The sequence below is a fragment of the Anas acuta genome, chromosome W, assembly GCF_963932015.1.
Source record: "Anas acuta chromosome W, bAnaAcu1.1, whole genome shotgun sequence".
NCBI lineage: Eukaryota > Metazoa > Chordata > Aves > Anseriformes > Anatidae > Anas > Anas acuta.
In genome coordinates this window covers 11390215-11402570 of record NC_089016.1, presented here as the reverse complement: position 1 = coordinate 11402570, position 12356 = coordinate 11390215, and the positions used below count along the sequence as shown (strand labels likewise).

The following is a 12356-nucleotide window of genomic DNA, read 5'->3' as shown; positions in this document are numbered from 1 at the left end:
GGTTTCCTTTTGAGGTAAGACACTAAAGAACTCAGCAGAAATATATTGGTCTCTGTTTCCTTCTCTACCCATCTCCTCTGGAGCTTGGGGAGCAGTCCCAGCATCCAGGAGGGGCTCAGGGCAAAGAGCCCAGCTGCCAAGGGTTGGAGCAGTGTATTTGGATTAGAACTTGTGGATCTAGGTGACAGACCTGTCGTCTCTATAGCAGGGCCAGCACAAAGCCTTTTCCACGTGCCTCCCTCACCTGGCCATGGTGTCCGTCTTTCTCAGGCCTGTCATGGTGGCCCATCTGAAGTCCCCCCCCATCTCCTCCCCATCCCTGGACATGGTGGTGGAAGTTCTGTACTGAGTGTTGCCTCCAGCTGAGCACGTCCTCATCTGTAGCATGAGGAGCCAGGAGCTCAAGCATGCCTTGTGGAAATTGATGGCGAGATGTGTCTTGGATGTAATAAATTTCTGATCTACTTCTGCACATGGCATGTAATGTCAATAATTGGCGGAATACTAGTATACCTGTTTTGTTTTGTTTTCTTTCTTGTTGTGTTTGTGCATATTCTTATTACATTAATTCAGCTAATGAACACCCATTAAAATGATATGGATGTGTCTGTTGAATATAGCTTATAGACTGTGCATGTGAACCAATGCTCTCTGTGAATTTAACCTTAAGGAAGTAGCTTGCACTGCCTGGTCTGACATCCTTCCTCTGAGACCTGGTCTGGCTCTGCAGGGGCGGTGAAGAGGCAGTGCCCGTGTGCAGGGGTGCAGAGGAAAAGAGTCCCATCCCAGCAGCACGGCCAGGGAGCACCAGCGCTTGGGGCATGCAGAGCTGCTCTCTTGCCACTGTCATCCTGTCCTGCTGAGCCCTGTGGTGGGGTCAGGCCCAGCTGCTCCTGGAGCTTGGTGCCAGTGCTGCTGTGGGGCTGTGCTGGGACTGCAGGCAGGGACAGGCAGTGGGCACGGCAGTGGCACAGCTGGCCTCCACTGCAGCACTTTCCTCCTAAGGGGGGATCTCCTCTGAGGTGGACTGACCAGAGCTCAAGTGTTCAATCTCGTGTGAGAAGGTAGAGGAGAGCTCAGCAGCCCCACGGCACACAAAAGCCCCAGCAAAAGAGCCTGAGGAGTGATTCCTTGCAGCCCTGGGGCAATGGCAGTGACCCCATGAGCTGGGTGTGCCTCCCAGCCTGCCCAGCACGGCCCTGCAGAGTGCCCCCGTGCCCCAGGCACCACAGCCCCCTCACTCTGCAGAGCAGCACCGCCAGATGGGGCTGGGGCTGGGAGGGTGTTTCCCCTGAGTGTCTGCTAGACCAGCTTCAGGCTCATGGCTTCTGGATACAAACAAGTTCTTCACTGTGCACTAGGTGCTGAGACCACCAACAGGCAAGGGGCTGCAACATTGCCCGCAAGGTCCCTCCTGCCCTAGCACCACACAGGACTGGCACGGAACTGGCTCCTGTGTGTCAGAGAGCCTGGAAACCCAGCTGGTGTGCCATGAGCTTGGAGGATAACCACCAGATCACTTCTGCCTAGGCAGGTCCTGGCCCAAAAAGGGGGTGTTTTGTAGGTGTGGTATTACAAGCTCAGTGGTGCGTCAGAAACACTAAGTCCAGCAGGAAGCGAATGGCTGTTAAATGGCCTGTGAGGTGACTGCTTTCTGAAGTAGCTGACAGGTCACCCTTGACTCCTGGCTGGGATCTGTGCCTTTAGGCTCACATCTGCCAGTGTCCATGGTAGGGCAGCAGAAGGCACTTGCTGTGTATGTAGTTTCTGAGATCGGCTCTTTCTAACTACCTGGTAGGCCGCATAGAGGAAGAGCTCTTGGATAGGGGTTGTCACGTCAGAGGTGTCAGCTTTTGCCTGAAGTCATCCTTTAGGACTGCTTTCAGTTTTCTACACAGAGGGGACCACTGCCTCCAAGACGCTTGGGGCAAACTGCATGAGGGTTCAGAAAAAGATAGCCTGGGTGCACAGAAGCCATTCTGTATCTAAAAGTTGGAGGCAGGAAACAAAATTTTGGGGAGGTACAAGAACTGTTGGGCACATTGTGCAGGGTTCACCTACAGCCTTTGTGTTCTTCACCATCCTGACTTAGGTGCCATGTCAGTCTCAAGAAAGGAGTAGCCAACAGAAGTGAGGCAGATACTCTGAGATCATGAAAGCCATCAGAAAGCTGCCCCTAAGATGATGACTGATATGGGGAAGTCAGGAGAAGCCTGGCCAGGAGAGGTGTGAGATTTGGGGGAGGGAAAAAGTGTTTGGCCAGCATAAATTAATGATTTCTGTGAGGTTAGAATGTTCAGGCAATGTTGATTCTGCTGTAACGCTGGCTTAAAACAGTCATGTAAAGCCCTTCCCCTATTTTTACCAGTGACATTAATCCCCAAACCTCAATGCTACTCCACACCCTGACAGGAATCCACTATTCTTATGCCTGACCTCAAAGTATCCCTTCAAGCCAAAACTCAGCCCATAGCCCCTTTCCCTTACCTTTACTCTCTTGCTCACCCTGATCTAATCAGCCTGTGGGCCACAAGAAGGAGATGGGTGGGAATGCTGTGATGAGCTCAGCTCTGCCTCAGGATCTCCTGCCCCAGCAGCAGAAATGTGACTGTGGCAGTGACTGTGAGGCCAATTATGTCTCTGCACTTGATAGGGCAGCAGCAGGAACGTGTCACGCAAAGGGACTGTGAGGTCACTTGTGTCCTAAGTAGGTGTCAGGTCACCCTTGCCTTCTCCCTGGGATCTGCACTTTTGGGCTGACATCTGGCAGTGGCCCTGTTAGGCCAGCAGAAGGCACCTGTTTGGCACGCTGACTGTTGGCATTGCTTCCTTGCAGCACTATGCAGGGCTGCGGAGGTGTCATAATGAAGGTCTTCTAGTAGCATCACAGTACCCACCACATCCCACAGACCCCAAGACTAGCCCCGAGCCAGACAGGGGGGTGCAGGGTCTCCTCTCCCAGTGGCCGTGGTCAGGCCTTGGCCCTTCAGCTTCACTAAAACCAACCAAGATTTTTCTCAGCACAGTGCTTTGTCTGTCTGTAATCATGGCCTCCAATTTTCTGCCCTAACAAAGCCCTGGGGAGGCTTTGTTAGTAACAGCCCTCAGTGGGGCCCATTAATACTCCAAGTCACTTCAACTTTTCCTTCTGACTTTAGCTTCTCAAGTGATTACATCACTCTCCTCTCAGCACCTGAGCTGAGTACAGGGGGACGATCACCTCCCTAGCCCTGCTGGTCACACTGCTTCTTATGCAAGCCAGTATGCTATTGGCCTTCTTGGCCACCTGAGCACACTGCTGGCTCATATTCAGCCAACTATCAACCATCACTCCCAGGTCCTTCTCTGCCTGGCAGCTCTCCAACCACTCCTCTCCCAGCCTGTAGCTCTGCTTGGGGTTGTTGAGCCCCTGGTGAAGAACCTGGCACTAGAACCCCAGAAAACAGAAGAGCAGGGAGCAACCCCTTGGCTGTATTCCTGGCAGCAGCTTTGGGGAGGCGTCCAGGGTTCTGGGTTTGCCCTGAGCAAGACCCTCTTGTTACTGTGGTGCTAGCAGGGAGGCAGCTGTGACCCAGTGCTGCACAGTGCCTGCTGCTGCCTGCAGCCACAGGGATGCCACTGCAGAGAGAACAGGACTGTCACCAAGGCATATGAGATCTGACAGCTTATCCGAATAAAAGAGCACAGGAGAACACACTGAAAGCCAAAAGAGAGCAGCAGTGACAAGGCCACGTCCTGCTGCTGGCCATGGCCATGGCTCCAGAGAAGCAGCAGTCCCGACCCAAACTCCATGTAGCAGCTGGGCTCTTGACCCAGAGCCCCTCCTGTGTGCTGGGGCTGCTCCCCCAGCTCCATAGAGGATGGGAATATATTGCAGCAGATAACAATGTAGTTCAGATGTTTTTTTGTTTTGTTTTGTTTTGTTTTTTATTTATTCTGTTTCTCTGCATAACCTGCTTCTTTCAACAATTGGATGACTGGGTCACTCTAAATGAAAAAATATAAATAGTAAAATCAGGTAGCAGGTTAAGGATAACATAATTTAAATCAAAAGAAAAAAATTGTAGAAAATATTTATAGAGAAATATAGTAACAAAAAATTTCCTCACATTTCCTGAAATAATCAGGGAAATCACAAACATTATTGATTGCAAAGAAGCATGTATCCAAACAGTTTCCTTATTGCATCCTTGAACTCCTGGTTCCTCATGCTGTAGATGATGGGGTTCACTGATGAAGGAACAACTGAGTAGAGAACTGACACAATAAGATCCATGGATGGGGAAGAGATGGAGGGGGGCTTAAGGTAGGCAAACATGCCAGTGCTGATAAAGAGGGAGACCACAGCCAGGTGAGGGAGGCACGTGGAAAAGGCTTTGTGCCTGCCCTGCTCAGAGGGCATCCTCAGCACTGCCCTGAAGATCTGCACATAGGACACCACAATGAAAACAAAGCAAAGAAAGGCCAAAGAAACACTAAACACAAGTGCCCAAACTTCCCTGAGGTAGGCATCTGAACAGGAGAGCTTGAGGATCTGGGGGATTTCACAGAAGAACTGGTCCACAGCATTGCCTCGACAGAGGGGCAAGGAAAATGTGTTGGCCGTGTGCAGGACAGCATTGAGAAAGCCACTGCCCCAGGCAGCTGCTGCCATCTGGGCACAAGCTCTGCTGCCCAGGAGGCTCCCGTAGTGCAGGGGCTTGCAGATGGCCACATAGCGGTCGTATGACATGACGGTGAGAAGGTAATACTCAGCTACAACCAAGAAAGCAAAGAGAAAGAGTTGGGCAGCACATCCTTGATAGGAGATGGCCCTGGTGTCCCAGAGGGCATTGGCCATGGCTTTGGGCAGAGTGGTGGAGATGCAGCCCAGGTCGAGGAGGGCGAGGTTGAGGAGGAAGAAGTACATGGGGGTGCGGAGGCGGTGGTGGCAGGCTACGGCGCTGAGGATGAGGCCGTTGCCCAGGAGGGCAGCCAGGTAGATGCCCAGGAAGAGCGCGAAGTGCAGGAGCTGCAGCTCGTGTGTGTCTGCGAATGCCAGCAGGAGGAACTCGCTCACAGAGCTGACGTTGGGCATTTTCTGACATTGAGCACTGTTGTCTGTAGAGAAGGAGAAGGCAGAAAAAGTTTGGAAGACAATTCTCTGAGGAAAACCTACTGCAAGCCTTAGAGCACTCTCATCTTAAGCCTCTCTCTTTGCAAAAGGAGCTTTCTGCGGCTCTATCGCTTGAGTCTTAGCTGATGCTGGGTGAGACTGGCACTGCAAGCATGGATTGCTGGGGACTTTAGAGGTGTCCTTCCTTCTGTGTAGCAGTCAGAAAGCAGGAACAAAGGGGAAACTCAAGTTCAGTCCACTTACGAGATCCATGAACTATGCAGGGTTGTTGCAAAGAACACCTCTAACCACACTGTAGAGCGAGTCAGATTTTCTTATGCTTAGTAGAACAATCACACTCGTGTTTCCAAAGAAGTGGAGACAGCTTAAAGCAAAGAAGCCCCAACCCCAGTGCAGATAGACAGAAACCTCACCTTATCTCCAGGTGCATGAGCAGGATCTCAGCTTTTCTCTCCTGCAAGAGTGCAGACGCCTCATTCCAGCTGCCCACAGACAGCCATCCAGCAGCACAGACATAGTTTTAGTACAGAGGTGTCTTCTCCTTGAGGTACCTGGATAACACAAGGATGCCAGGAGAGAGCTGCATCCTGCGGGACAGAAGTGTGCAGCCCAGGACAATGTCCCATGGACAGAGCTGGATATTCGCAAGCTGGAGTGTCCCAATACACAATCTGCATGCCCTGCAGTGTCTGAAGGAGACTTGGCCACCCAGCTCTTGGCTAAAAAGGGCAGCTTGGTTATGACACTCCAAGGGGCTTCTGCCAGACTTCCTCACCTCGCACTGCAACCCAGCAGGACTCTCAAAGCCTACTGCATTGCCCACTGCCCTCCCAGAAACAAGACCCAGCAGGAGACCCTTCCAGGACCTGCAGCTGCATGGCCCTGCAGCGAGACCCTTACCTTGTCAAGGGCTGTGCAGGTTTCTCCTGCAGGCAGCTCGCAGCATCCTCCCACTGCCAACTGCCTCCAAGCCCTCTCTCCTTCTCTTCTCTTCCCGTGCCAGCTGCGGTCAGAGCTCCCAGCCCTGCTGCGCTGTGCAGAGGAGCTGCTCCTGGGCACAGCTGTCTCTCTGCTTCATGGGACTTTCTGAAATGTGTTTTCTCTGTCCCAGGAGCGAGGCCCAACTCAGCAGCACAGGCCCAGCCCAAGGCACTGCAATCACCCCTCTGGGGACTTTGCTGATGAGCCCACAAACTCAGGCCCTCAGAGACAACTGAAGACATCTCTCCAGAAGTGCAAGTCAGAGGCAAGTTTCCTGCAGTGTCCCCCTGAGGGGCAGCACTGACACAGCCTCCCTTGGAGCTCGTTAGAGCAGAACCCTGGAGGCAGTGAGGACAAGGAGACAAAGGCAATGTGAAGGTGACACTGAAGTGTAGGAAAACTGGATGTGTGTCAGCAAGCACAAGGGCCAGGCCTTCACCTCCAGCCTGTAGGAAGGGAAACCTTTCCCTTCACACCTTGCTCAGGGTTCTTTGTGGGGCAGTAGGAGATGGGGATGTGCATGGCCAAGTGCAGGAGAATGGTACAACCCCTGCCTAGTTCATGGGTGGGGGTGAGGAGGAAATGAGGCCCTGGTGTTTTAACAATATGTCTCCTCATTGGCTTTAGTGGCTTAGAAGACAGCAGCCATAGCCATGGACACAAAGACTTTGGTTCCGTTGGGACTTTCAGCCTTTCCAGTGTCCTTGCTCTTCCCTGAACCAGGCTGTCCTAGGAAATCCCAGTCCTGTACCTTTTTCCCCGTTCCTGTAGACCATTGTTTTTGTGGTGTCTCACTGGATCTGTGCTGAGTCTGATAACTCCAATTCTCCTGGTGGCCATGGTCCTTGTAAGGCAGCTCTGTAGGATGCTGGCCTGGTTCCTGGTGAGCAGGCACCACTGCTCGTACGGCATCCCTCATGGAGGGTGTTCACAAGTCTATGGAGCTGGATGGGATATAGCCGAGGGTACTGAGGGAGCTGGCAGAAGAGCTCACCAAGCTGCCTTCCATCATTTATCAGCAGTCCTGGCTATCAGTCAACTGGTGACTAGCAAATGTGATGTCCTCCTCAAAATGGCTGGAAGGAGGATCATGGGTTTGTCAAAGGCAGGTCCCGCTTGGCAAATCAGATCTCAAGGTGTGACAAGGTGATGCTCGCAGTGGATGAGGGAAAGGCTGTGGATGTGGTCTACCTAGGCCGCAGTAAGGCTTTTCCATCTTTTCCCGCAACATTCTCCAGAGAAACTGGCTGCTCAAGGCTTGGCTGGGTGTACGCTTTGTGGGGTTAAAGACTGGCCCAAAGTCATGGTAAATGCAAATAAATGCAGTTGGAGGCCTGTCCTTAGTGTCCCCCAGGGCCCAGTACTGCGGCCAGGTCTCTTCAATATCTCCACCAATGATCTGGATGAGGGGATCGAGTGCACCCTCAGTAAGTTTGCAGATGACACCAAGTTTGGAGTGAATGTTGATCTGTTAGGAGGGCTTGCGAGGCCACAGCTCAAGTTCTGTGTTCAGCTCTGGGGCCCCAATAAGGATGTGTATCTATTAGAAGGAGTCCAGAGGAGGGCCATGGGGACGATCAATGGGCTGCATCACTTTTCCTAGGAACATGCTGAGGAAGATGGGTTTGTTCGGCCTGGACAAGAGAAGGCTCTGGGGAGAACTTAAAGAGCCCTTCCAGTACCAATAGGGGGCCTACAGGACAGCTGTGGAGGGACTCTTCATCAGAGTGTCATGATAGGAGTAGCGGTAATGGTTTTAAACTGAAAGAGGGTAGATTTAGATTAGCTACTAGAAAGAAGTTCTTGACTTAGAGGGTGGTAAGGCTCAGAACAGGCTGCCCAGGGAAGCTGTGGATGCCCTGTCCCTGGAAGTATTCAAGGCTAGGTTAAATGGGGCTTTGAGCAACCTGGTCTAGTGGAAGCTGACTCGATGGTGGGGCAGAGAGAGAAGCACAGAAGGCCTTGATGTTGTGCAAACACTGCACAGGAACAGCGACTACAGCCGTGGGTGACCAACACTGATCTGGTCACGTATCAAAAACACAGCACCACAGGGCCTGATCTGCAGAGAGAAACACTGTCCCAGCCAGAATCAGTGTCCCCACAATGGGCAAGAAGCTCTGGAAGGAGCCAGGAAGGTGCTAATAAGCACCAGGACAACTGAGGAAGCCCAAAGGCCCTTCTGAAGGGTCACTGAGTGCCACCTGAGAGGCAGTGCTGGGCAGTGGGGAGGGCCAGGAGAAAGACTTGGGTGAAAGCTGTGAGAAACAGAGACACTCAGGGCTTTAGCAGCTGTCTGTGGATGGAGTAGGAGGATGAGGTCACTCCTGTTGCTAGGACAGCGCTGAAGGTTCCTGCATGAAACTGGGCTGATGGAGAAGTGTCCACCCTGCATGTGTGCCTCAGCCTGGGAGCAGGGGTCTGCCCGCGGTGCAGGATGGCTGGGCTGTGCTCAGCCATGCCCCTGGAGATGACCTTGCTCTCTTCCTCCCCACCACTCCCCACATGGGGCAGACCCTCAGGAAACACCCCTGAGCCTGGACATGCACCAACCTGCTGCGCTGAGGTACCACTACTGCAGGGGGAGAGGGGAGGGTTGGAGAGACACGTGGGGCCTGTAGGCAAGAGTAGTGTGGCCTGGGGAACTGAGTGCCTGGGAAAAGATACCCTGGAGCCATAGGAGCCATTCTGGAAAGAAAACTTGTAGGCAAGAACCACACTTTTGTGGCACTGCAGAGCTTCTGGGCACATTGTGCAGGGTGCTCTGACGGACTTGTGTGTCCTTTTCCATCATGTCTGAAGTGCCGCTTTCCTCAGAAAGAGAGTAGACAACAGAGGTGTGATGGATACTCTAAGATCATGAAAGGCATCAGAAAGCTGATACCAATGAGATAACTGAGATGGAGGGATCAGGAGAAGAATGGACAGGAGAAATGTGAGATTTGGGGGAGGGAATAGGGGCTTGGCCAGCCAAAATTAAGGATTTTGTAGAGGTAAGAGGGTTCAGGTTCTGCTGATACTGCTGTAGCAGTGACGTAAAACAGTTACATGAGGCTATTCCGCAGTTTCAACCTGTAAACTTAATTCCTACACCTAAATGCTACTCCACACCCTGACAGGAATCCACTACTCTAATGACTGACCTCAACGTACCCCTAGAAGACAAAACTCAGCGCATAGTCACTTCCCCTAGCTCTTACTCTCTTAATCAATCTGATTTCTGCTCTTAATACAAGAACTAAAATGGTCTATTTAACACTAGAAAACTGCTTAAGAGACCTAAACCAAACCCTAACTCCAAATGAATGTAAGGGGTCATGGATCTGACCAGCTTGTGGGCCACAAGGAGGAGATGGGTGCGAATGCTGTGATGAGCTCAGCTCTGCCTCAGAATCTCCTGCCCCAGCAGGAGGAATGTGACTGTGGCAGGGACTGTGAGGTCACTTCTGTCTCTGCACTTGATAGGGCAGCAGCAGAAACGTGTCACAGAAAGGGACTGGGAGGTCACTTGTGTCTGGAGGTGGCAGGTCAACCTTGACTTCTCCCCGGGAGCTGGACTTTTGGGCTGACATCTGGCAGTGGCCCTGCTAGGCCAGCAGAAGGCACCTGCTTGGCATGCTGACTGGGGGATCCCCTCTGCCTCCAGAGCCAGGAGGACCCAGGCAGAAAGAAGGCCCCCAGATGGGTTGTCCTGTCCCTTCTGCTTGAGTCCATGAGTGGGCAGCAGCAGGCACAAGGCTTGGCTGTGTCGAGCCAAGAAGCTGCAAGGCCAGCAGCAGGCCCCTAGCTTGGAAGCTGCTGCTGAGGTTACTTGTGTCTGGTTGGCTGAGAGGCCGCAAGGAGCCTGCTGGGTTGGGATGTCTACTTCAGGAGTGGTTTCCACCCTGATGGAGTTTACTTTGGTAGTAGGAAAGAGGAGGAGAGAAAAAACTGCCACAAAGTGCACCATGGATGGTTGGCACTGGCTACAAGAAAGAAGAAATATCCAGGGGAACAACTGGTCTTGCTGCTGGAGTCTGAGGCAAAGAAGGCATTAAGTACCTCAGCCTTTACCTTATCATTAACCTTTACCTTATCATTACCTGATCATTAACAGATTTCCCCCATGTCCAATGAAGGATGATGATTCTCCTTAATTCTCCTTTATTTAAAGTATTTCTATAAGCAGTGTTTATTGTCTTTTACAGTCATAGCCAGATTGAGCTCCAGATGGGTTGTGGCCCTTCTAACTTTGACCTGCACAGCCCCATAACATTCAGGACACAGGTCCAGAAAAACCGACAGCATGCATGAGAATGAAGAACAGAAAAAGTAGAATCTGGCAGCCTTCCACCCGCTGATTTTCTGTGACTCTGTGTTGCAGTTCTATGCAACTGGTTACTCCTGTATTATCCAAACGTTCCCACAGCTCGTAATGCTACTATCTTGTCAGAGATAGCACAGTCACACAAAGGCTGAAGCATCTGCTGCAGACATGAACGGCTGACAGAAAGGAGCATCAGTGTGGGGGAATGTTGAGAAACTGCAGGATTTTGCCTAAAGTAACTTCTTGATGTTTACAAGGAGAAGGACCCAGTCCTACACTAGAGGAAGAGTAACCCCATGCATTAGGGCACACTGGGACCCTGCTGAGTGAGCAGTGGCGAGGTGGAGGAGGGCCTGGGCACCACGAGGGATGCCATACGAGCAGTGGTGCCTGCTCACCAGGAATCAGGGCAGCTTCCTACAGAGATGCATTACGAGGAGTATGGCCACCAAGAAGATCTGAGTTATCAAACTCAGCTCAGATCCCCTGAGACACCGCATGAACAAGTGCTAAAAATTAGCCAGAAAAGAGGTGCAGCTCTGGGAGTCCCTAGGACATCCTCATGTGGAGAGGAGCAATGAGAATGGCAAGACTCAAAGTCCCAACAGGACCCAGGTCTTTGTGTCCATGGCTGTGGCTGTTGTCACTGTCACTGAGAACTATGAGGACACAGCTTATTCTTAATGCACCAGGGCCTCATTGCCTCCTCGCCCCCACCCATGAACTAGGCAGGGGTCGTACCATTCTCCTGCACTTGGCCATGTACATCCCCATCTCCTACTGCCCCACAAAGAGCCCTGAGCAACCTGTCAAGGGAAAGGATCTCCCTTCCTAGAGGACAATGGTCAAGGCCTGGCCCTTGTGCTTGCTGACACACATCCAGTTTTCCTACACCTCAGTGTCACCTTCACACTGCCTTTGTCTCCTTGTCCTCACTGCCTCCAGGGTTCTGCTCTAACGAGCTCCAAGGGAGGCTGTGTCAGTGCTGCCCCTCAGGGGGACACTGCAGGAAACTTGCCTCTGACTTGCACTTCTGGAGAGATGTCTTCCATTGTCTCTGAGTGCCTGAGGTTTGTGGGCTCATCAGCAAAGCCCCCAGAGGGGTGATTGCAGTGCCTTGGGCTGGTGCTGTGCTGCTGAGCTGGGCCGGGCTCATGGGACAGAGAGAACTCGTGGCAAGAGGGCCCTGGTGCAGAGAGCCAGCTGTGCCCAGGAGCAGCTCCTCTGCACAGCGCAGCAGGGCTGGTTGCTCTGACCGCAGCTGTCACACAGAGAGGAGAGAAGGAGAGAGGGCTTGGAGGCACTGAGGATCGCAACAACAGAGGGCAGCGTGTGGCAGGACACATCTGCAGGCTCTTGACACCGTGAGGCTCTGGCAGCAGGGCCATGAAGGTGGGGTTGCCAGAGGGGTCTTCTACAGCTCACACATCCGATGGCTGATAGCATCTGTCAGGATGACTTTTACTCTACATTTAATATGGAATAGAATGTGCTATACACAATGGCATTTATAAAGTGCATTTCCAGAGGAAATCTGAGGCTTGGTTAATCTGAAGAGGAAGGCTTTTTTAGTTTATGTGCTTTCCGAATCTTGCAGTGCAGTGGAAGCATGGATGGGGTCTGTGAGCATGGACAGGGAGGAGATGTGGGGACATAGAACCATCTCCCAGCAAAGAAATAGGAAGGCAGCAGGGACTTGGGCAGGCGGTGAGAGGGAGCTGCTGCCACAAATGCTGTGAGAGGGAGGGCTCAGGCACCTCCCTGCTATCCCCAGCAGGGCAGGCACCTTCCCTGGGACACCCCCTGCTCTCCTCTCCCACCAGCACGGCCTCTGCTCTCAAGCCACCGGTTTCCCCAGCAGAAGCTGCCTCCTGTCAGGCAGAGCTGCAGCACAGGAGGGTCTGCTGAGTGTCCGTCTGTCCCTCCCTGGCCTTGCCTCCCCTGGCAGCAGCA

General features: G+C 52.5%; 2 protein-coding genes across 2 annotated transcripts in view; one reads left to right on the top strand and one right to left on the bottom strand.

The window, feature by feature from the left end:
• LOC137846905 (uncharacterized) overlaps nt 1–12356 on the top strand; it is a 426139-nt gene that overhangs the window by 59008 nt on the left and 354775 nt on the right. The window lies entirely within an intron of this gene.
• Nucleotides 4142–5077, bottom strand: LOC137847221 (olfactory receptor 14C36-like). The gene has a single exon (XM_068665494.1). It carries the CDS (start codon nt 5075–5077, stop codon nt 4142–4144), a length of 936 nt encoding a protein of 311 aa, XP_068521595.1.